Source organism: Marmota monax, unplaced genomic scaffold (assembly GCF_021218885.2).
Source record: "Marmota monax isolate L192 unplaced genomic scaffold, Marmota_monax_Labrador192_F-V1.1 WCK01_AAM20220418_F8-fsc00012, whole genome shotgun sequence".
Lineage (NCBI taxonomy): Eukaryota > Metazoa > Chordata > Mammalia > Rodentia > Sciuridae > Marmota > Marmota monax.
The window spans coordinates 6,556,439-6,583,421 of NW_026695227.1; the positions used below are offsets into that span (position 1 = coordinate 6,556,439).

The 26,983-nt window shown below is 33.3% G+C and overlaps 1 protein-coding gene across 3 annotated transcripts in view; it reads left to right on the top strand.

Moving 5' to 3' along the window:
- Positions 1-26,983, top strand: part of Pik3c2g (phosphatidylinositol-4-phosphate 3-kinase catalytic subunit type 2 gamma) — a 385,322-nt gene that overhangs the window by 100,357 nt on the left and 257,982 nt on the right. For all 3 annotated transcript variants that reach the window (XM_058576231.1, XM_058576230.1, XM_058576232.1), the window contains 5 exons: positions 1,222-1,344; positions 6,698-6,731; positions 9,676-9,871; positions 14,656-14,778; positions 21,546-21,677. In XM_058576231.1, the coding sequence (XP_058432214.1) occupies positions 1,222-1,344; positions 6,698-6,731; positions 9,676-9,871; positions 14,656-14,778; positions 21,546-21,677 (608 nt within the window). The remainder of the gene's footprint in view (positions 1-1,221; positions 1,345-6,697; positions 6,732-9,675; positions 9,872-14,655; positions 14,779-21,545; positions 21,678-26,983) is intronic.

Here is a 26,983-nt window from a genome sequence, read left to right on the forward strand (position 1 = left end):
AAATTTAGCTATTATTCTCTGCCAGACACTTTTTAATGTTTTATCTAATTCATCTTTACAACAAACCCATAATTGATTATTATTATTATTCCTGCTTCATAAAAGAGGGGACCTAGGCACATTAAAGCTAAACACTGTAAAGATGTCCCAGGTAGAAAGGAAAAGAGGCAAGATTTGAATACTCAGAGACTGTATGTAGAGCTGAAAATGCTGTCTACTGTGCTGTTCTGAATGAATATGTTAACAAAATATTAATAGTGGGGTTGCTCTCCTTTGGGAAAATCCAGCTTGTCAAGTGCATTCTCAAGCATGCTACCCAAAACTAAACTCCAGCAGTGATGAGACACATGGAAATGGGGTGACACTTAATGCTTCCTAGTTTCTGAGGTTCCAAGTCTTTTGGTTCCATTTATTAATGCAGTTAATCTTCTGGTAGCCACATCAGACTCAATATGTTCACTTATAATGAATTTACATGGAAATGAAACAACTGGATTTTTTCAATAGGAATTATTCATAGATTTTTCTTCTTCATAGTATAATAAGTAGTCATTTCTACGTAATCTATGGAAGACTGAGAATGTATCCCAACTAAATTGCACTTTCTTACTTCTAGTTCATAAATCAAATTTGTGGACATTTTTGGAATCTATTTTGTCTTTTATAGTATTAATTAGTTATTCTCCCTAGACCTGTCATCAGTTCTGTGTTTGTAAAATCTCATACGAGTTATTAGCAACATATTAAGAAGTGTGTTTTTTTTTTCACAAATAGGCAAAGTAATGTCCTATTAATATAGTAATCCATGCTGTGTCTTTGAATTGATACGGTTTTGTTAAGAAAATGCTCCAGAATAGAACTGATATATATTTTGTGTTGTGATTCCATGTCTTTGTCTCTTTTTCTTTCTCTCCTTTTCTTCTTCTTTCCTTTCTCCTCTATTTTCTTCCTCTCTTTTGTCTTGTTTCAGATAATGTTAAGTTGTAGTTCAGTTAGATAATAAAGTAGTTAAGTAAGTAATTAGTGTTGGGTTCATCCTACCTTTGAGCATTCACTCAATGCAAATTGTGGCTTGGGTCACAGGATAACCAGACTCTTGAGAACTCTTTATGTGAGAACAACCAGATTTTTTTTCGTTTCCTCTTCACAGAAAGAGTGGTAATTTGATAACATACTTGTGCCTTTTCAATTTTAATAAACAGAGAGTCTTGTCATCTACAGCAATATACAGATGATGTTATTGAAGAAATTAAAAATATATGCAGTGTTCTTGGGTGCGTGGAAACCAAACAAATTACAGATGCAGTGAACAAACTAAATCTAATTCTTCAAGGAAAAACAAAGGTAAATATATCCATTTGTTACACAGTAACTACATTAAACCAGAGCTCAGTAATTAATTAAGGAAAGCGATAGACTTTTGATTTGATAACTATATATATATATAGTTGTGTGCAAGCAGATACACTAAAGGATATAATGTGGCAGACTTTATATTAAAAGTACTAAGGGGTTGTATATATATAGATGTGTTTACATGTGTATTTGTATGTGTGTGCATGCACATGGTATATATCTATCATTTGGGAATAACTGCAGCTTGTTATTGTTACGCCAAATAGATTTAATTAAATTAAAAGAAAATTTCTTACACCTTTAAAGTTTGTAATCATCCCATAACTTCCAAGTGAAACTGAAATCAGTCCTACCTAGATAAATATAACATTTCACATGCACATGTTTATATAGGCTATTGATGACTCTCACAACCATTAATGTGTGCCCTTATAAGTGCCCATGCTCGTGTATTCAAGCACATAATTAGAAAAGAAGGTATCAGCTTCTCAGTTATCTTTTACTGAATTTGTAGTGCATAATACTACTAGGAATTATGAGTGCATTTTTCTGAATACTACATCCTTTGCTGATTTTCTGGTTTAAGGGGATTTAAAAATGGACATCACGTGGTTTTTCTAAATCCCAGAAATAAAGGGAGAATTATTAGTGTGGCTATTGCCAAATAAAAACATGAAATCTGGTTACAATGCATCCAAAATTATTACTTTAACATAAAATAAAACAGAAAGGGATATAATAATAATTATTACTATTATTATTATTATTATTATTATTATTATTATTTCCTCTTTTATCCTCAGGAAATATGTCTAAGATCCCCAGGGTATGCCTGAAATCATAAATAGTACCAAACCCTATATATACTGTTTTCTCCTATACAGATATATCTATAATATTATAAGTGTAGTTTATAAATTAGTTACATTAACAGACTAAGAGCAATAAAAATAAAATAGAAGAATTTTAATAACACACTATAATAAAATTGACAGCATTACTACTCTTGCACTTTGGAGCTACTGTTAAGGAAAGAAAGGATTTCTTGAATGCTACAACTGCACTGCTGTGACATTCAATCTGATAACCTCAATGACTACCAAATGACTACTGGGCAGGTAGTATATACAGTGTAGATATATTGGAAAAAGGGATCATTAAAGGCCTGGTTGGGAAAGTGTGGACAAAAAGAGATTTCTTTGCTCTACTTAGAGTGGTGCATAATTTAAAAGATAAATTATTTGTTTGGGGGGCTTTCCATTTAATATTTTCAGAAGGTGATTGACCAAGGTAACAAATCTCACAGAGAAAAACTACAGCTAAGGGGGAATCATAGTAACTTATACTTGATAGTGCATCTCAATATATAAAATAATTTCACATATACATTAATTTTTATTTCAACTAATCCTCAAGCAATGCCATTAAGTTGGCATTGTAATGTTTATTTTATTGTCAAAATCTGATGTTCATAGTGTTGTGTACAGGGGACTAATACATGACAAAACAGAGATTTGGACACAGGTCTGTATACACGTTCTTAACACAGGTGACACTTCTTGAGAGTGTGTATCTTCCTTATCTGCATAAAAGGAACAACAGAGATTATACTTTCTTCAAATATGTCAGCCTCGAAATTTCCAAATGGTTGACTTAAGATGCACATAATTATATTTTCACCAAATGTTTAAATTATTGTGCTTACTGCTTATATTCTCAAATAGGGAAATGACTGTCTACATCTTATGTTAATCAGGACTTGTTTTATGTGATAGAACAGTGAAAACAAATGTAGAAATTGAATAAATTACTTATATTATCTGAACAGTGTCAGTGGTATTCTGGGAAGCAATAGAAGCATATCACCAAATAAAACGAAGATAAACATTGACTAAAAACTGAAAGCACAAAGCATTTGTGAAATCGAATCATAAATAATATCATCAATAAACTTCAAAATTCAGTGTCTAAGGCAGATGTGGCTTGTTTCCACAAGTTTTCCTTCATGGGTAAACACCTACTGTTTAACTTTCTAATTATTATAAAAGGAAATGAAATAATTACACAGTCTCCAAACGGTTTGCATGCGTAGATATTAAGGTCTATGGTCTTCACAAATGATAACAACATAAAAAAATCTGATGTGATCAAATTTAATTTGACCATATTTTTCTATTTTGTGTTAGAGTAAAAAAAAAGTATTCCATAGTCTTAAAAAGCATACCACCAGTATGTTTTGAAAACAAATGTTTCAATTAACTTAAAAATGTGAAAATTATTTGATGGTAAAGAAGAGCCTTCTAATAAATGAAGTTAGATCAGGATACCAAGGTAGTAAGAACAAACTTTCAACAAGTAATTAGTTTCTTGTAGATTAAAACATTTTGGAGACATTCTAAGTACCTAAAGCTAATAATAAGATATGGTGAGCTTAGGCTAATGCAAACATGGTTTGAATTCAAGATCTATCCATTTCTAGCTCACTGTACTTTGGAAAATTAAATGCACTTCTCTGAGTTTTAGTTTTCTCTATTTCTAAATAAAATAACCAGAATTTTCAGGGTTCTTGTGAATAGAGGAATTAACAAAGGGCCCAGATGATTGGCTGCTTTACTAAGAGTCATTACTATTTCTGGAGTGGTGAGAAGAGTACTGGAGGCAGGTTTTTAGAATCATCCTCATGAGGTCAACATGATGTCTACAATTCCCTCAGCACATGTTAGCTCCACATCATCTCACCGCCTTAGGACAAGTATGAACCTTTGCCATTGGAAGGGACCAGATCTAGGAATGTGAACATGTGTTACCCCTTCAGTCAAGACTATTTGAATCTTTTCAATTCAAATGTCCAGCACTTGGTGAATCAGTAGAAACAAGTAACAGATCAACTGGAATGAAGAAAATATAATTTTAGTATGCAACGCTTTAAACAATACTGTTATTCCTAGGTATAAAAAGCATCATCTTCAAAATACTCATTTTCTGTGAAAATTTTCATTTTTATCCTTTTAAGGAATTTCAGAAAATGAGTATTTTGAAGATGATACCAAGTGCTGGACATTTGAATTGAAAAGATCTAAATAGTCTTAACTGAAGGGAAAACTCCTTAAAAGGATAAAAATGAAAATTTTTTCAGAAATATCAAACTTTCAATGTAGTGGAAGCCAAAAGAAGACTTCATGTAGAAATTGATTATTTCTATGAAAGCCATGCACAATTAGAATACCCAAGAGGAGTTCACCTTTGCATTTCATCAATCTATGTACTTAGAACCACTAAATCTTGCATAAGTTTTCTGTACAACTTAACTCATTATATAAAAATTTGTGGTATTTTTATAAGACTGAAATGATTTTCATGAATATAAATGAAGAAAAGAGTTAACAATTATGAGTTTTATTTAGTATATATAGTGGTCAAAATAGATAGTTCAGTAACCATTACCACCCAAAAGAGAACATTTTTATTTTTAGCAGAATTTAAAAGTTCATTTATTCTACATCATCTACAGTCATACTTTTTGTCCATCTCTTTTTCCATTCTATCTTAATTGTGAGTCCACCTATTTAAGAATGTTGGCACAAATATTAAGTACATTTTGCAGAATTTGTGCAGTAACCAACTTTAGTTAACAATGCCAAAACAATTCAAACTATCCTCCCACCACAAAACTAAGATTAAAGAAATACTGAGAACTCCAGGTCTACTGCCAACAAACTCTGAAATTTGAGAAGTTTTCTTTTTTCTTGGCTGCAGTTTTGGTCAACTTGCAAGAGACTATTTCCTGCTATACAGGGAAGTAATTAGTTTTTTATTAAATGCAAGCTTTGCCAAGTTAAAGAATTATGTCACAAATGCATTTATGCTGTATTCCATGCTCCCACTTAGCACTGGAAACAAATTTCTATCCTTCAAATAATATTCTAGAAGTTCACCTAATGTATTTCCATTAAATACTCACACAAAAAAATGAACCACAAAAATGAAAAATATGTTCTTTCACGTTGTGGTGTAGGTGGATGTCATGGTGATTTTATAATGCAAGTCTGTATTTCTGAAGAAATTGGATTCTAGTTAATCCAGGTTAACATCTTTAATAGTCTCACTCACGTGGATGAAGTGAATACCTTACGTGCAGTTTTTAAGATCAGTGGTTGATGCTATATACAGATGAGATATTTTACCTAATAGAAAAGCTTCTTAGTAGGTTCATATAATGATGCTTTTAAGTGAAATGTTTTATATAAATTTAATTATGTTTTTAAATGACAGAAATGTTTACTCTTTACTGGAATACTGTAGTCTTTATATGTTTCTTAATTAATTGGATTTCCTTTAAAACAAACTTTAAAATTTTACTTAAAAAGTGTTTAGGGTCAGACATGGTAGAATGTATCTAAATTCCCAGCTACTCAAGATAGAGGAGCTAAGGAGTTCAAAGTCAGCCTAGGCAACATAGTGAGACCGTGTGTGTGTGTGTGTGTGTGTGTGTGTGTGTGTGTATTTAAATTCTTAAATATCCTGTGTCAAAATTTAACCTTATTAGAAAATTGAATTTTCTTTTGGGCTGAAGTTTTAATTTTAGTGACTCTACTAACAACCCTGTACAATTTTCATGATAATAAAGTTATAACCAGAAAATCCTAATCCTAAGTAATTGGAGTATAAATGACTAAATAAATAAATGTCATGATGCTAATGGAAATGAACATGATAACAAAGAAAATGAGCATAAATAACAATGAAAATAATCAAAAGTGAAACATTAGATTGTTAGTTTTTCTAAAGCTCTGATTCAAGATGCACTATCTTTCTCTAGTGTTTGACAGTTAGCTGTTTTTTTTAATACCCTAAAATTAAAGAAAGAAATAAAACTATACAGTGATTCTACATAACTTGATCTACTTCAATAGAGTCCTCTTTTTGGCACTAACCAAAGTTTACATTTGAATAATTGCTAATAATAAGAGAGACAACATAAAATAGAACTGGAAATGCATTATGTAAAACAATTAGTGTCATGGAAGGAAGACAGAACTTAAACAATGTATGTAGAATAATTCTAATAATAATGAAAAGAACTAAACCTATTCTAGCAATTTCTTTTATTAAAAATTAAATAACTCACACTTTTTATTAGAGTATTCAGAAATGTTTCTTTTTTCATATAATTTAGATTCTTTCTTTAATAAGCAAGATGGACATATGATGCTAAGAAATATTTTATCTTTTTCTCATTCCAGAGATATTTTATTGTTTAGATTTTGGTTATTATAGGTTTGATTACTTTGTAAATTTGCCATCTGAATAACAAGTATGTTTTTGGACCCTTTTTTTTCAGAGTTTTCATCATGATTCACAGACTTCAGTAAAAGGTAAGACATACATATACTCACATATTTTAAAAAGAAAGAAAAAGATTCACTTATAGAACTCCAAATATTTTTTTCAATGTTTAATCCAAATACTGTAGTAACTATGCCCTAACTATGTGAAATACTTTGTGAGGGGAAGAAATACTTTACTAAAACCCTTTCACTAATGGAAGTGATAATTCTTCAAGGGAAAAGAAATTCACATTATTTTAACTTTCATCCTGATATATTTTAATAAGGGAGAAAAGAGATCTATTAAAATTAAAGAAATATTAAAATCTTCCTGATAGTAATTCTAAGACACTGCAAAATTTTACTATTAATTATACTTTGATGTAACAAAGATGAGAAAATTGCAGATCTCCAAAGTCACTAGTTTCAAATTTAAATTCAAACTCTATTTGAAAGACCAGATAAAAGGATTAGGTTATGGAATAATCAGTATTCACCAGAGTTCCAGGACTATATTATTAGAAAATACAAGAGGACAGTTTCTAGAGAAAATGGTGGGTGTGTGTGATGTAGAGCAGGGTCCAACTTTCAACCACTTCTTAACTCTGTGACCCCAGAGTAAACTCTTTGATCCTCAGTTGTCTTAGTATACATAAAAGATACGATCATACTTCATTGCAGGGTGTGGTCAGGGCTGGTCTTGTTTGCACAGGCAGATGGTTTTTGGCACAGGAACACTCCAAGCATTTTTAAAGAGATTGACTCATAGATGTTCAGTTACTAACCTTGGATGCAGAGATAACTCCAAGTTGCCTCCACATCCTTACTCTTTTCAGTAAAAAATTGTGTACAGAAGGATATCCTCTTTTTTCTAACTCCCATTATTAAAAGAAGACAGTAGATTATATCTGAGGAACTCCCCCACCTCTCTCATAGAAAGTAGTGGACCAGCAGAGGGTATGAAGAAAAAAAATGAGTGACTGGAAAGGCCGCTGTTCTATCTGTTCATAAATTCCATCCCACCAGGGAGGAATAGATGGGATGAACACTCCATCACAATATTACCAGCACAGAGTCTAAGGAGTAGTGAGTGGGATGGAAAGCTGGAGGAAGATCAATATGGAACTGGCCTCACTTACTTTCTGCTAGGAATGCTGTAATGAACTTTCTTCCCCTCATATTCCTCAGAGAAATAAATATAAAATTCCACAAAAGTGTACAGCAATTTGCATAGAGATTTATCTCCTATGATAAATTATGACAGATTCTAATTACTCTATTTAATTACATATACATTGTCATTGCTTCTTTATTTCATGGTGCTATAATTCTTTTCCAGGAGTATCTCAGTTGTGATATGCATTATTTCACCATATTTCTCCACCAAGCCCAGGGATTGTGTCCTTAATACATTTTGATGATATTATTTAAAGTATATTCTTCATTCAGAGCTCTGGAAAGTAGTGCAATGCATATGCACACATCTCTTAAACAACTCAAAGAAGCAAATAAGAACTGGCTTTCTACACACACACACACACACACACACACATACACACACACACAAATAGAATTTGAGTAATTATCCAAATGATTAAGGATCCCCAAAGTATGTGCTAGGACTTGAATTAATAATATTTCTAACCCAGCTCTATGATTCTTTTTAGATAGATAATCATTAGCACATGTGCACAAGATTGGGAATTATTGACAAGAAGTTTGTGCTTCCTGCTTCTGTACAATTTGGGGACTGGGAGAAAAGATGTTTCCGTACATTTTTAATTCTTTGACTCCTATGGTTCAGGAAAATCCCTGTTAGTTAGCCTCCAGAGATTGATGAGGCTTGTTTTAATACTGTTTTATGCTATTTTACTGTTCCGCTTCATTATTGTTGTTGATAATTTCTCAAATCAATTTAATTGGAGTTTTTTTTTAATTGGGACTCTGCTAGTCCCTCCCACCCCAGGCTGTTTCAACAAAGGGCACAATATAAGAAATGTAGTAAACAAGTAAAATTTATGAATAACTAAGTGAATAATAGCAGGTGTTGAACAATAAAGAATGTTTCAGCATGGAGAGAGCCCTGAGGGGCTAGAAGAAGCTCCATGCTGAAGCTGGCCTCTTTCCTGAAGTACTACATCACGTGCCCCAGCACAGGTGCAGAGCTGACTACTAAAGGAAAAGCTAGCTCTTTGTACCATTGTTTTTTTCAAAGCAACTAAAATCCAAAAAGCAACATGTTTCAGAAACAACTTAAGAGGAAGTTGCATGTGTTTAAACAAACACCTGAGCCAGATGACTTGGTCCGGCATATTTTGGAATTACAGAAGATCTTCAGAACATCATTTCTAATGATATTTCTGATGATGTACCTACTTGTTCTCTCAACATCTCCACAGCTACCAAGAGAAAACTCATAGCCCATACACTTAGTCTTTTTTCTTCATGCATGACAAGTCTCTTTCAGTAATAATCAATAAATGTTTTAAATAGCTAATGGTAAAATTTAGGAGAGGATTTGATTTTGAAGAGATTTAGTAAGCATCACAAATCCTTCATTTTGAGCTTGTTTCAAATCCCAGTCACGTAGCATTATCATTTTCTTTTAATACCAGCACACTGTCGTGCTAGTTAATAATAAACAACATAGCATAATCAAACTTGTTATGATTAATTCTCTAGATAGCATTTATATATGTAGAAAACATTCCTTGTCTGAAAATAATTCTAAAGTGAGTAGAAGGTGACTAGAAGACCATGTTTGCAAAATGTCTACTGCTGAAAGTAAGAAAGACTATTGATAGCTAAACTACTAGCACCTAAGCCAGACTGTATTCAAAGACACAGATGGCTAATTGACTTCTGTTGGTAAAGGTCATTTTAATTAAATTTTACTTAAACTTTATCATAAGGAATTTCAAAGTCATAATTGATAGCTTATGATAAATATAACCCTCACAGATGTCCTGATCTTTACCTTTTTCTCCCCTAGGCTTTATAGAGAAAGTGACAACTGAACTATCCACATCCATCTACCAGCTTATTGATGTCTATTGTCACAGCTTTTACGCTGATTTTCAGCCTGTAAATGCACCTGGAAGCATTTCCAGTGTAAATCCTGGACTCCATTCCCATCTCAGCTTCACAGTCTATGCGGTACACAACATTCCAGAGGCATGGATGGGCAGGTGAGTGGTGGCAGGTTTTCCCACAAAAGGGGTAATTAGTTTTTACACAACTTCCAATTAGAGCAAAATTTATCTTGTTCTCATTTGCAGGAGCAAGTATTTCATACAAATTTAGAAATCAATTGGCATAAACTTATCTTTATTGGTAAAAGAACATTTTAAAAGTTCCGATTCTCAGTGGTCATTTATTTCCCCACTTCTTCCAATCTCCTCCATATTAAAAAGAATTGCTGTTGTCAATAATCATTGTGGAAATAGAAAATACTCATCCTATTAGATGGCTACCATAAAATTGTCTTTATAGTATTTGGATTTAAATGACTTATGTTAAGAGAGAGAGAGAGAGAGAGAGAGAGAGAGAGAGAGAATTTTTAAATATTTATTTTAGTTTTCAGTGGACACAGCATCTTTATTTTATTTTTATGTGGTGCTGAGAGAGAGAGAGAATTAGTTTACAAATAGAAAAAGAAAACACTCTGATTCTCATCAAGTTATTGAGTGGTAGATATTTTGTAAGATTAATACCTCGATATAGTGAGAATTAGCCAATAATTACTTGAATTCCAATAAAAGAAACCACATATTTATTTATGCATAAATAACTCTGGATTTTAGGTTGAATCTATGATGTAGTATTCTCTTAAAATAATTAGTGTAAGATAGCATAATACATTTGAATTTCTTATGACTACCCATATAGGAGAATACTGATTAAATTAAAGTTGATATTAGAATACTAATTTGTTGGTGAAAATATTATATGTAATGCATTTGGGATCTCAAAAAAACTGAAAGGAATAATTTTAGTAATGATAAATAATTTTGCTTGATATGATTTTTTTGCAAATAAATAAACTGTATAAATGCTTACAGAGTCAATTTTAGGAAAAATATTACCTATGCTTGATATGATTTTTTTTGCAAATAAATAAACTGTATAAATGCTTACAGAGTCAATTTAAGGAAAAATATTACCTATGTAAATAAACCCCCCACACACAAACACACACACATTTCTTCCAAATTCATGGAATGGTACTTTTATACATTTTTCTCTTTCCTAATTTTATGATGAATTTTAAAGGGCTGATATATAATATTATACATTGCTAAATTTTCTAGCCACCAAAATATATCACTTAATTTTAATTCAAATGTAAAATCTCTAGATAAATAGAGGTAAAGCTATATGTATAGAGCAAGTACTGTGTGTGTAATCATATAAATTGAGGAGAATACATGTAATATAAGTTTTTACAATATATAAATATTCACATATGTATATAAACATCAAATGCATCTATAGAGTTAAAACACATTGTGTGTTTGTATAAATATAATCTATCTATCAAACTCGCCTTTTTCATCTTTCTCTACATTAGACCTATATGCGGAAAGAAAATATTTAGACCATTTTAAACACAGTTACATAGAGGTGGTATGTGTGTGTATACATAAATTATAGATACCAAATAATATTTTTTTCTACAAATGTATCTATAATCAATGAATAAATGAGAATTTTGATAGAAGAAGCAAATTTATCCCATTCATTCATTAGAAGAACAAACTACACAAGCAGGTCTGGAATAGGAGGGGAAAAACCCACTGGTCTTCTTCTCTTAGAGAGCCCATGGTCCGGTCACCTTAGAATTCCTGACAGAAGAGGTTCCAGTAAGACATCTTTTATGGTGACAAATTATAATTTTATTGTAGGTTTGTTAGTGTCCTATCAGTTGCTACATAACAAATTACCCCAAATTTAGCAGCTTAGTCCAATAAACACTGACTAGCTGACGTTTTGAGGGTCAAGAACGTGGGGAGCAACTTAGGTAGATGGGTCTGGCTCAAGATCTTATGTGTTGCAGTCAAATTGTCCACTGAGGCCACAGTCATCTCAAGCTTCACTGGGACAGAAGAACCTACTCCCAAGATCACTTGCTTGGTTGTTGGCACTCCTCAGTTCCTCAGGGTGTGTAGGTGTGAAAACTTGGATTCCTTTCCACTGAGTTGTCTCTGAGTTTCCCCAAGACAGAGCAATTGTTTATATACCAGAGCAAATGATCCAGTAGGGAAAGAGAGAGTTCATGAGCAAGGGGCACAGAGACAGAAGAAGCCATCTTCTATAACCTCATCTTGGCATCAAAACTTCTCATATTGGTACTGTGAGAAGGGATGATACCAGATTTTGAATACCAGGAGGAGGGATCATTAGAGACCATCCTGAAGGCAGGCTACCACACTGGAAAGAAACAACAAAGAAGGACCTAAGCCAGAGGTATCTCCAGAAGCATAAGTATTAACAAACTAGGGCACAAAAATAACAAAGTGGTAATTGCCTCTCTGACTTTAGTCATTAAGACTAGATTTAATGGCAGTGGTTGAAACTAATTTATTAAAGTTCAGAATTCCAAAATAAAAAAGTTGATGGATTTAAAACTGCATTATGATCTACTCTAAGACCCGCTGTCAGTAAAGGCTCCAGGCAACTTATCAAAGATAAATGAGAATGCATCTTACTTAGCATAAGTTGATTAAAGAATTTTTTCCATGATTTCATTATACTGATTAAGAATCCATCCATATTTAAGCTAAATCTCTCATGATACAGGAAAGAAATTCTTCTTTAGCTTTCTCCTCTTTATGATTGAAAGTGACTTTATCTTACTCCATGATGAGATAAATATATATATATATATATATATATTATATATAGCATCATGCTTATTATCTTCATAATTGCATATTATTAGTTCCTTCTCCTCTGTCACCTTTTATAAAATTCATGTGACAAGGCACATCTGTGTGTATTTGATAACCTGTAGTCTCCAAAACATTTCCTAGGTTATTATAGATGCTCAAAAAAGATCTGTTGAAAGTTTCTAAACAAACTCCCTTGAAAAGAGGAACAAGTTGGCCTTGGTTTGTGAGATGGCCACCTGGGTCCTGGAAAGCATGAATACTTAGGCTGCAATGTTATTGCAGAGGACAGAGGACAGAAATATAAGTTGAAGAAGTGATGACTGTAAAGAAAGAAGACACTCTGAGAGCAAATAAGATATTTTAGTAGAGATATAAACCTAGGGTTTGAGGACCTGGGGGCCAGCATCTATAAAATTGAGTCTATAGTAATTAATGGAAGTGGAAAAGATGTTGGTTAACAACTGTAAAAATTATCATTAGTAACAATTAATAAGGTAGAATCACATTGTATGAAGAGGTTATATTAAAAAGTCAGTGAAAAATATTTTTAAAAATCCCTTAAATCACTCATAAAGTATAATACTATGTTATGACAAATAGAATACCAGATTAATTATGCATAAATGCCTAATGTGTACAGTAATGCATATTATGTAATAAAGTATCTTCGTGCAAAAATGATCTGACATTTTTAATTATGAGAGACTGTGAACACATGAACAAACTAAAATTTGTTCTGTCCAAGAGAGTGTCTTCTTTATGAAGAATTAAACGGCATCTATAGACTGCTTGTCATATATTCTTTGCCATCAGAAAGCACATGTGTAGAATTATATCTTTCACTCATATTGCTGAAGATTCATTTATAAACTTGGCTCATTACATTACCATGTTAAGAAATATATGGGAGACATATGCAATATCTCTCAATATAAATACCTTGCACACACCAACCAAACATTGATATATAGATTAACATAATGGACTCTGAATCAAAAAGCATTATTAAATATAAAGTCACTACATGGTAGGAAATATTCAATTCACTAGAAAGATGAAACAAAGTAAAACAGTTGACAAAAATGCAAGGAAAGATTGACAGAGCTACTATAATGGTGAATGATATAAAATATTCCTCTCTCAGGAACTGATAGATTAATGAGACACATTGGGGAAAAATACAGAAGAATGAGCAAATACAACTAACAAGCATGATCCAATAAATTTGTATTGTACCCTAGAGGAAATAATTTAGAAATACAAATTCCTGTCAAGCATACATGAAACATTTATTTTAAATGACCAAAAACAGACTTCAAATAACCTATATAATATAGATCTCATTCACTTTCTGCAGTGTGATAAGTTAAAAATCAGTAAGAAAATACAAATAAACATATTTGTAAATTCAAATATGTTTTTTAAAAAGTTTATGGACAGAAAGAAAGATATTTTTCCTCTTCCTTTTATGCTGAGTTGGGGTATTCATGATGTTGATGTTCTAGTTCATACCACCATCATTGCTCTCAGCAATCCCCAACCTGGTGGTGGCCTTTCCTGCCTACAATGAGATGTGGGAAACAAGTCCCTTGAATCGTCTTGCCCCCACAAAGTCTGGTGTTAGATATAAGTTCCAGTCTTCTCTTTCAGTCTCCAGCGCAAAGCCAGGAGTGGGGAACTTCCTCCATGATGCCCCTCTTTGCCTGGGGAGGGACTCTGGCAAGTGAGTGGCATGAATTTTCCTACCAGCTTTGATGTGGCTATTTGTGCCCTCCCATACACCTTGGGTATAGGGATATAGGAGCCTCTTCAATGGTTTCTGGATTTCCCACAAAGGGAATTAATCAGTGTATTGTTGAACTGGTGTGGCTATGGACAGGGAAAGGTGGGCCTTGGGGTTCCTACTCTGCAATCTTGCTGATACACTCAATATAAATTCTTAAAGTAACCTGTAAAGCACACTTTATACAAGCAAACACCACTTTATCATTTGACTTTAGACTATAAAAATAATTGACCCATTTAGAAAGCTATTTCCTTTAAAGCATTCAGCTTATTGAATCAATGTTGTTTCTTTTTAGCTATAAAGTATTTTCTTTCTCCTGCTGGCTTACATATGCTGGGAAGAAGCTGTGCCAAGTGAGAAACTACAGAAATATTCCAGTCAAAAAATTATTTTTTTTCTTAGTCAACTGGAATGAAACGTAAGTTCAATCATTATCCTAGCGGGATCATTCATCTCATAAAAGTCAGCCTTTTTCCTTTTTTTTTTCTTCTTTTTGTTAGCAAAGGGAGTGATTTAAAAAAAAAAAATAGATGACACCAGTTGATGGGATTCAGTGGTGTGATAAATATGCTAGTGCTAATAGATATCTGACGGGCAATTCAACAGATTAAAAGTCCATTTAAAAACCTAGACAAGTGTCAAATCCACACTATTGAATTGAGGGAGAAAAAGGAACAGAGTTATTAATCATTCACACACTATGAGTAATAGGGATATTTGGTTCAGGGCTGGGGAAAGTCCACGTATAAAAAAAACCAAATTGCCTAATGATATATGTAATCTCCATTTTCTCTCACAAACCAATTGCATATTTGCTTAAGTAATCAAGACATTTTTACAATAAACACCTATGTATTGTGCAAACTCATATGTAAGTTAGGGTGAGTAGTTCTTATTTCCTCCTCTAGTAGAGATTTATTATGTCAAAAGTGTAAAGTACCTTCTCAAGCTTTCCCTGCCTTCTTCCTCCCAAGTAGTAGAATCTCAGGGGGTTCACAGGCCTCATCCTGGGCATTTTCAAGGTTACTGCTGCTTTTCTTTCCTCTCCCATGACAGTATCCCATTGCTTTACTCCCTGTCAGTCATTTTTCTGTGATCTCTGATGCTTTACTGAGATCAATAGTCTGCCATCTCAAAAAAAAAAAAAAAAAAAAAAAAAAGTGTCCCAGCCCATTCTCCTTCAGCTCTTTCAGAAGGTCTAGCTTTCTTGGAAAATAACTTGACTCCCAGTATTATGCTTTCCCATTAAAAAATATATGTTGTGACTTCTAGAAATCAGTGGATGGTGTTAGCACCATTATCCTGCTCTGGTGTCACCACATTTCAGTGGAGACTGTGCCCTGAAACATAGTGTAAGACCTTCAATTCTCAAGTAGCATGATACTCACATCCTCAACCAAATCTTTTTTGTTCTGGGACTTTTACAATCTTTATTTCTCCTTTGAACTTTTTAAATTCTTTTGGCCAAAGACCTAACTTTCTATTACAACACCCTTTCTCATGTACTGAGTCAGTTCTGCTTGTGAAATTCTTCAGTGGCTTTCCAAGTCTTTTAAGGTAACAGTGCTTTGGCCCCTATCTACCCTCTGTACCTTGATTCCTAGAATTAGTCTCATGCCCTGCACCAGCAACTATCCACTGCCTTCTTCTGATCTTAGAAGGAACCGAGGAGTCACATCTCTACTAGGAGTCCTCCATGTAACAAGATATAGTGCTGCCACTTGCTTACCTTGAGAACACCTAATTGTCTTCCACCTCCTTTATAAACCCTTCTTGTACCACTAGATAAAACTGTCTACCTTTGCTTTTGTTCCTTGGTTGGAACTCTGAACTTCTCTCTGAAGGTACTTATTGGACTTGTTTGTTTATATTTTTATTTGCTTCTACCAACTAATGCAAAGATTTTTTTTAAATTTTCTTCAATCTTCAATCTTTAGCAGCTAAAGCAGCAGAAGTTAGAGTAAAAATCCCATCAATGTTATTGGGCAAATTCATACATTTTTGGTAACACATAACTCCTTGAAAGTGTTATTAACCAACTCAATCACTAAAATTATTCTCCTGACTTAACTAAAAGTTATTCCTAGTTATTTCAAAAAAACATATTTACTTTCAACTCAGATTCATGATGTCATATAGACAGTCAAGAAACAAATATAATTCTAAAGTCAATTTCATAGAAAAAAATCAGAATAAATTAAAAATAATTTAAAAAAAACACATGGATATATTTTTCTTTTATGAAGACTATTCAAGTGTTATTTTTCCCATGAGAGATTCTTTTATTCCTCTAATAGAGTTAGTTATTTCAGCCTAGAATTATTTTTCATTTCATTTCCATTAAACATATTTATTTACTGTTTTTCTGGATGCCTTTATATACTTCCTCAACCTGTGCTCATTTTACTATAAGTTAAAGTACACTTCATTGCTAGATTACAAATTTAAGGACAAAACTTTGTGGTTTAGTAGGGCTTGACATAGATTTTTTGGCCACCTTATATATCCTAACCACCACAATACACTCTCAAATTATGCTATCTAGTATCAATTTTACAACAAAAATATGAGGCAGGTATTGTCATTCCCATTTTATATACCATAAAATTGATGTTTATGAAATTAATTCACTTGCCCCAAGGCCCACAACTAGTAAATGGAAAAACTAGCATTCAGACCCACTCTCACTCTTGGGCTGGTGTTTTACTTACTGTTTTTTACAAGTGAACACTTGGGAAGAGTATTTACAGCCCATGAATAGTGCTCATATTTACAGTAACCAAAAATAATCTGAACCTCATCTCATCTCCTGCCAGCAGTCAACCCTTTATCGTCCTCTGCTTTATAGCAAAAAGCTTCCCAGGTTTTCACTTTCTTCAGTTTCTTCCCTCTGCTTTAAAAATCGGTTCAATCAGGTTTTTATCACTTCTGCTTCACTAAAATCACTCATCAGAGTTAGTAGTGACCTGCACAGCTAAATCCAATGCTGATTCCTCCAGTGTCGTTGTGGCCTGTCAGAAGCACTATAGATCTCACGCTCCATCTTGAAATTCACTCCACTTGGCTCACTCCAACCCCACTGGCCATTCCTTCTCCACTTCCTTTTCTTCTCCCAGACCCATCATGATCTTGGTCCTTCACTCTTCTCCGTTGTATATGTTCTTACTCCCTTAGTTTTTTTTTTCCTTAAAGTCACACCCTTTAAACATAATGCCAACAACTATCTAATCTATATCACCAACCCAGACATTAGTCACCAACTCCACACTTACCCACTCAATGTATCTGAAATGAAATTGCTAGTCTTACATTCTAAACTGTTCCCCTGCTTTAAACAATCAGTTCTCATTTTCATTGTTCAGGTCCAAATTTTTAGCTTGAATTGTCTCTCTCTCACCCCATGTCCAGGATATCCTACTGGCCATCCTTCTCAAAATATATCCACATTACTTCCAATTACCTCTGGTCTGGGCTACCATCAAGTCTCCTGTATGTGCCCTCAATAGTCATCTGATAATCTCCAATCTCCAACTTCTTACACCACAGCTAAAACAATCTCTTTAAAAATATAAGTCAGCCCCTGCCATTCTTGTTTTTAAAAAAAATCCTCAAATGTCATCCTGTCCCATTTCACTCTGGCAAAAGTCAAAGTCCTTGCAGGAGTCAAGGATCTGTTTAGTCTGGTGTTTCCATTTTATACCTGTATTAATAGGAGAGTTCTAAACAATGAAGCTTTAGATCTCCCCCATTTTCACTATTAAAATTCACTTTGCTTTTTAGGAAAATGATATTATATATAAGAAAAATTATAATAAAAGTTTTAGTAATTACTCATTTGAAACAGTATATAGTAAGGTAAATATATGGTTAAAATTTGAGATCCTTCTGTGTCAGTTCCTTGGATAAAATAAGTAATCTGACTCCTCTTACTGAATTATCCCATGAAGTATTTTTCATCCTTTTTTGTATAGACAAAGGATTCATTTTCTTTGTTTTTTAAGCAGACATGAAGAAGTGTTTTTTTTTAAAAAAAAAAAAAAAGATTTCCAGTGCCTGTGATATTATTCTGGCTCTTTAAATCCATACATATTCAAAAGTGAATAAATAACTATTTAGAAAGCATATATTCTTTCCACAGAAGTATTTATTTTTATTATAAAAATGAAAGAATGGATGTTGGCAGTAACTATGAACTGTAACTTATCTAATTTTGGTCATTCTTAATATGAAAAGCTCACTAACAAGTGATGTTACACATGAAAAAGCTCAATCTAATGGGGGAAAGAACATTCTAGATTATGATAGAAATAAAGTGAAATTTCAGCTTCTGTCCTTCACAGAAATATGAAAAATCTAATGGAAAGTCAATTATAGGTAAAAGAAAGAACATCCAAGAAATTACTGTGCTTTCCATGGTATCATCAACATTTTATGTTGCATTTCAGAACATTTTTAAGCTAAGAAATATGTCCACTTTATCTGTAATAAATATTATGAGTATGAAAGAATATAAAAGAAAGGATTTAATTTTAGACATATAAGCATGTAATATTTTAATTTTGCGGGGGAGGGTGTACCAGGGATTGAACTCGGGGGCACTTGGCCATTGAGCCACATCCCCAGCCCTATTTTGTGCTTTATTTAGAGACAGGGTCTCACTGAGCTGCTTAGTGCCCCGCTTTTTCTGAGGCTGGCTTTGAACTCACAATTCTCCTGTCTCAGCCTCCCCAGCCTCTAGGATTACAGATGTGCGCCACATGCCCAGCCAACATTTTAATATTTTAATAAATACAAATTTTCCAGTTTTTAAAAATATTTTCCTCACTATAGTCTTTCCTTTATTCCTGTCCTTTACTTTTCACTAGAATTGAGTTTCATCAGTCCACAAAAAATGTATTTTTGATACAGGTGAGACTTCAGGACACAATGGTTAACATAAACTATTACATTATTGATGGGATAAATGAATATTCTACTATTACACAACCTACCATTTGCCAAATATTGTATTATTTAATAGCTGTTTCATTTTATGGATAATGAAAAATAAAGCTTAGAAAGGTTGAATGAATATATTGTTTAAGGAGGAACATCTAATTTGTCAATAGGGCTAATTTTTGAATACACACACACATACACATACACACACACACACATCCAAAATTTAGAATCATCCTCCCCACACACAGCTTATATATTAGTATTTCACAGTTAACATTAACTTCATGACATCATGACCTGAATTGTACACATTGTGCCCATTATTTCCATGTCAATTTCCTCTTTCTTCTCTGTTTCCTATCAGTCAGTTAAAATTTTCTTGCTACTTCATAATCTAAAAACTGGAATTTCCATTGAAATTTTGTTGTCCTATTCCAGTACTATGATGCCAGTCAAGTGTTAATGGTCACTGGGATGAATTGATTTTCCCTTGTCCCTGAGGCTGGATGCTGCACAGGAACTGCAAAAGGGGGGTCACAAAGGTTTCACTTGAAAACTGAGGAAGGCCTGCTCCCTCACCATAACTGATATATGCCTGGTCTTTTTATGCACACGTGCCCGTTTCTGTATACCTTTCCCTTCCTGGAATATTCTTTTCCAAATCTCCATCTCATTATAACCAGCCTACCTTCCTCTAGATCAGAAAGCCAACTCCTAGTAGGAGAAGATTTTTGATATCTGAGCCCTCCATGGTGGTAGTGGAGGCAAACCTTGTCAGCACATTTTAACTGGACAATAGGATTTGGTCATCATCAGTCCTTTAATAATCACCTGCTATGTAGATAACATGACATCAAAGTCCAATTATAAATCACAAGGCCAGTGGACTCTACTCATATTCCAGACTCCTCACACCATCAGTATCATCCAAGGCAAGCTTCTAGTCACTTTTCTTTAGTCATCTCTTCCTTGATGACTCAGATCCTCTCACTCTTCCCGTCTGTCTCTCAACCATTGTTCCATTTTTCCCATTTAGCCCTAGAATTCTCATCTTCTGGTAAACATATTCCTCTATCTCAGCATCTTGAAAAATATTTTTCTGTCCCTTTGCTTCATATATATATTTTGTCCTAAACATTATGCTTCTCTTGAGGCTCCTGTTAAAGAAGCTGATCACTTTTGCACAATCAAGATAACTCCAGAACAGAAAGAAAAGCTGCTGTCTCCCTGCCCACAAGGAGGAATCTCAGGGAACAATGTCAGGTTTCTGAGCTCTTTCTTCACAGCCACTCATGCCACCCACATAATATCCCTCCAAACTGATACATCATGTATAACCTTCTAGACACTCCCATACATATATGGATGGCTTCAACACTGAAATTCAAGTTTCCTCACCATTAACAATTCTATTTATCCTTAGCTGTTTCTTTTCTTTTCTTTTTTCGACCATTATCTACAATCCATCAGAACCTGAGCTAAGAGCACCTTGACCTTAACATATCCAGGGACTGCACATGCATTACATTTCAGCGATCATCCTCCATAATCCCAGGCCTCATCATCACCAAGGACAGTCCAAATTTAAAATTAAAAACAACTCTCTATACTTCTGGATCTCTCTTTCAAATATTTCCTTCTGCCCTTAGGGAAAAGTTCAAATTTCTTTGCCTGGCATGCAGAACTCTTCAGCATTCTGGCAAACACTTATCTTTCTAATTGTATCCTTCAAAACTTCTCTTGCCAGCTGAACTCATCTCTTGTACTCTGGGCAGTGAGCCACTCACCGTAACTGATATGCCTGGTCTTTTTATGCACACATGCCCTTTACTGTATACCTTTCCCTTCCTGGAATATTCTTTTCCAAATCTCCATCTCATTATAGCCAGCCCACCTTCCTCTTAAGAATCCTTTCAAATAATCTCCTTTTTCCAACCCTCTAAGACAAATTTAGTCATTCTTTCCTCCATGCTTCCAATAACTTGAAGGTGAATACAGAAGTTATTATAGATTTTTAAAAATTCAACTATATGTCAAAATTATAAATATAATTATCATTTATTGAGTAAAGAATTTAATTACCCTATGTCTTTTATATTTTTATTTTTATAGAATTAGAAAATTTCAAAGGATACCTCAATTCAAATAGTTAAATAATTTTGTTCCAAATCATGATATTCTAAGAAAATATTTACAAAAATACCATTATGACTGAACCAATTATGTTACTTCTTTTATTTTCAGGATCAATTTTCCTCTTGAAATAAAATCACTTCCAAGGGAATCCATGCTCACTATAAAACTGTTTGGAACTGACTGTGCAACCAACAATGCAGATTTACTGGCCTGGACCTGTCTTCCATTGTTTCCAAAAAAGTAAGTATATCATTTGTGATTATTAAAGCTCCCATTTCAATAAAACCTTCTTGGAACTAAATATTTTGCAGTATATGGCATAATGAGAAAAATCAAGAGGACATTTTATTCTGAAATGAGGTAGCTCAGTATAAATCATGACTATTGAAAGCAGAACTGAAAAGCAAAGCTGTAGAAATGGTTTTAGAAGCAGGCCTCATGCTCAGCTTGTCAGCCAGGTCATTTACAATGAAAAGGTATTGGCATGACCAATCTCAATTGCTTTTTCTTCTCTGAGAAGCCAATTTCTCTAGAAATAGTAATTCAAAATGACTTGGATTAATATTGTGATTTAGAAAAAAAATATAACTTGTGAAATTCTGACTAAAAGAAAACTATACTATATAACTGGTTACTGACCTTTTTTTTGTTGTTGTTGTTGTTGCCAAGAAGCAGTATTTGGTAACTTTAGGGTGATTTTTCCAAAAAATAAGCCAACTATGAGTTTAAATATTCTGTCAGAAATTATGTCATTGCAAAATTTACTGTCAATTTAACCATTCATTTTGGAATAATTAATATTTAGAATATTTTAACTAATGATTGTTACTAAGTAAAGAATACTTTAAAAATCAATTTATTTTTATATTACACCAACTTGCTTTAGAATAAAGTGGTAAAATCCAGAATCCTCAAAAAATTAAAACCTAGATTATTATGTTAATATCATTATAAAGTATGTTTTTTAAAAAGATTTGGCAATACAGAAATGTTATGATAATTCTTCATCATTTTTTAGTTCCCAAACCTAGTCAATTGAGATAAATTATCATCAAAGCAACCATGATAAATCTTTAAAATTTTCTTCTTTTGATTCATTCTAGTCAGAGAGAGAGAGAGAGAGAGAGAGAGAGAGAGAATGTGTGTGTATGTGTATGTGTGTGTGTGTGTCTTGCTCTATTATTTATTTCCTGCTTTAGCCCATTCCCATTTCCACGTGTGTGGACCTTGAGGATGGGGAATGTATTTATCTCTGTAATGTTTATCATCTAACTTAATGCCTCATATAAATAGGCAATCAATATAGGTTTGTTTCCTGAATTGAATCGGGAGAAAAAAATCAATCCCTATAGGTGGTTTTAAATGAAATATCATTGCAAAAGTCTACAAGAAACAGTTTAGCCTTACAAAGAATATCTACTGCTGTTAGCAGACATTTCAAAAATCTGATTTGAATTTTCATTACTTTCTCACTAGGAGCAGCTATACAGGTGTCCTTCCTCTCATGAGTGATTTCCTTAAGATTTCAACAGCAGTATTTTTAAGATCTGCCATTTTCCTAGAATAATATTTCTAGCTATTTATTGAAAAAACATTATATCCATGTTATTCTCTCCCAATGTGCAATATCAACCAATAAATATTAAATATATAATAAGTTGGAATTTTTTCTTTAAAAATCACTGTCAAAGCTTGTTTTAGATGGTATTGATAGTAAAAGTATAGCGTCTGTGTTTTTTTTTTCCATATCACTATCCAATGGTAAATTTTTCATAGGTGGGTTTGTATGAGGAACGCTCTCTGGGACTAATCCTAGGAGACAATTTTGTAAGGAAAAGTAACAAAATTTGGGATGATGACACATCAGAAAATACAGTTTACTTCATAAAGTACTTCAGTAAGCAATTTGTAAATATATTTCCAATCGACTGTATCTCATGAAAAAGAACATCTACTTCTCTACTGAACTAAACAAAGAAATATGGATATTTTTGAGGCATCAGAAATCCATCATGGTGGGAATTGGGGAGAAGCATTGACTCCTGCTTTGCTCATTTACAATTTACAGAGATTCTGATCCAACTTATTTGATGCAGATATTTCCAGATCACAGTAAATTAGTGTCTTAATTTCATTTCCATTCATAAAATGACCCTTACTCATAAACATTTGATATTGGATCTTTTATTATAGTTTGAATTGCCCTTAGCTAGCCATGTGGAGTTGAAATGAGCACTTACATCATTATTTTTTCTGACATGCATATAACCTGAAAAATAGGCTTCCTGTCTCTTTGTGGTTGCCAGAAGTGAGTTTCTAAAGAATCAATAGTGATTAAACTCAGATGTGTCACTTATGGCTGCATCAATAATGTCTAAAAATAAAAATTAACTTCTACATTTTCAAACATGCAAACTCTTCTTCAATTTTATAAAAAAGGAATATCTCAAGTCCAAAAGAAAACTTGGCCAACAAAATTTTATTCTCTTCTTTGGCAGATAAGACTTTCACCATACCTCCATTCACAGTGTCTCCACACTGCAGGATGAAAGTGTTATTCTCAACCCAACAATTTTGATAAACTTAATTCCAAATTTAAGTTTACAACAAATAATGTGGTAGTTACTTAGCATTTCTAAATTCTGATAAACTACTTCAACACAGAGATTCTTTGCCCTTATTAAACAAAATAGAATTTTCTGGGAAAGTTATAAAATAAATCTAAAGCTCAAGTCTCTGCAAAGGTTCTAATTTAATTGGTCATGTTTTGCCTGAGCATCAATATTTTCAAAGCTCCCAAGGTAAGTTAAAGCCTGGGAAAATTATAATTCTTTGTAGAATTTCAAAAAAGGCCTAAAATAAGTCTTAATCTGAAACAATTTCATTCCTTAGACAATTGCCTAACCCTACTATAGCTAATCTTTTCAGATACATCTTTAAAATTAAATAACAGAAAAGACTGTCCTTCATTAATTTCTTACTGTCATTTCTTCTGGTCCAAGAGAGACCCTCAAAACTCAATTCAAAAATATCATTTATAGATGAAGAACTCTATAATAAAGGCAGATTAAAAGTCTTTCTATAAATCACCAAGATAATAAAAACAAAGGAAAAAGGATGTAGATCTGACTTCTCTCCACAGCCTTTGCTACCTTAATTTGACTCCATTCCTGCTTTTAGATGCTTCACCCTACTCATGAGCACACTAAGAAGACCTCCCCACACTAAAGGGCTCCTGTTTAGGCTTTGCCTGGGCTCTGATCTTGGGCATGATCTTATTAAGCATCCAGAAGCATTTTATAACATCATGTATAACCTCAAGTCCTCTGGTTGTCCAGTTCTATAGTCTAGAATACCAGCAATAGATGCATAGAGTCCTATAGCTAAAATTGACAAAGTATTTTCTTCAAATACCTTCCTTTATTGATTGAAGAAGAAGGGCCCCAGAAATCAGCCATCTGTTCTCTTGGTATCACAAATTTGGGGTTGGGTATTCTAGTCAATAAACCTATAACATATTTGAATTGAAAAGATCCTTAAAGATATTCCAGAAAATTATTTTTAAATATTATGCTTAGCAGTATCGTCCTTTTTCTAATGATATCATATCCAAACATTTCAAAGTGTCAGAATAATAAATATTTCATATTTGTGTTGTATAGACAGAATTTGCAGTCCCATAGTCCAGCCTAATGATCATCTTCCCATCGTCCTTCTGAAGTCACTAATTTTGTCCAAGAAACTCCAAATATTTTCAAAGTAGTAATAATAATATAAAAAAGTATGGTCATCCCCACTTGCCTGGTATTAAAAGTTCCCATAGTCGTCATCTTTCTGAATCTATCAATGGTCTTATCTCTCTTCCTTTAACATCTTAATTCCGTTAACTATATTTCCTGTATTTTCCATTTATAAAATTTTATGGAAATTATGTTTAAAACATATTAAAAGATGTTAAGTTACAGCCTATTACAATAAAGTAAATTAGCTAATGCCAAATACAAAGAGTGCCTCAAAATGCTTTCAAATCCTTATTTATTCTCCCCCCATGAGTGGCCATAAAGGATGGAGATATATATACATATATATATATATATATATATATATATATATATATATACACATATATATATGTATTTTTTCACAGTTTTATACACACATATATATATATACACATATATATATATATGTATTTTTTCACAGTTTTATACATATATATATATAAATATATATAACAGGTTTACATGTATATAATATTATATACTATAAATACTATATATTTGTGTGTGTGTGTGTATATATATATATATATATATATATCACAGTTTGGGCTCACAGTTTGAAAGGTGAAGGGTTCAGTTCATTGTTGGCAAACTCCATTACTCTGAGCCCAAGGTGAGGCAGAACATCATGGAGGAAAGACTTGGCAAGGGACAGCAGCTCAGAACATGACACCCTGAAGGCAGAAAGAGGATTCTGCTCATCAGGGATAAAATGTAAACCCCAGCATCACATCCCACAACCTAATCATTTCACCTCTGAATCTTCTTGCATTGTCTCACACATGAGCTTTTGGGGGACACCATATATCTAAACCATAACAGTTTCTGTTGGAGAGCAAGAAGTCCATTCTCCCTGTGTCCTATTTCCTGATACACGTCCCTAAACACACTCCTACATCAAGGGTTCTGACTTCATTTCTCCCCATATGCCTCAGGGTTAAGGCTAATGTGACTGTTCATTATTCCAACTCCATTCAAGGACAGGAATGACAGTTATTTACTATTAGATTCTTACTCTGTAAGAACCAGTTTGGATCACTAAGATTTTCAGCAGGAAGCATGACCAGGACATATAAAGGTAACAAGACCACAAATGTAACACATTCTTCAACTTAGATGTGAAGAAAAAATTGCAACTAATATATCACACTGTTCCTCTTGAGCTCCACCCCTGTAACTAATGAAGAGAAAAAACTTGCCATCTATGACAAAGTATTAATCAGTTCAGTAATTTTAATCATGCTTTTAGAAGTATGCAGTTGCTTTTGGATAAAAATGCTTTGTCACTCACATAGCTTTAATAAACCCTAATTCTCTTCCTAAGAAAGTGAAAAAATACACAAGATTAGCAAAGAAAGGGGATGGGGAATAGATCCTTTGGCCTGGTGAATTCTGATATCCAAATCAAAGCCAGTTTTTAAGATGGTGGTTACCAATTACAGCTGACATCTGCTGCTAGTGTAACTCATAATTTGGGTTACCCAGGCTTTGCCAGGGCTTACTGGAACTCCTTGGGAAACTTGTGTTCTTGCAGACACCATCAACACATCTGAGTTTGCCCATAACTCCTGGTTGACCCCAGGTTGCATGGTCCAGTCTCAAATGCCCTATCATAGAGGACTGTTATCCCTATCATGCATGTGATCCCCTATTCCAGAACACACTCACACACACTTTCTCTCTCACACACACACATACACACTCACCCCTCCATATCTTTATTTCTAGATCCCATATCATCCACTCAGAAACCAAACAAGTCCC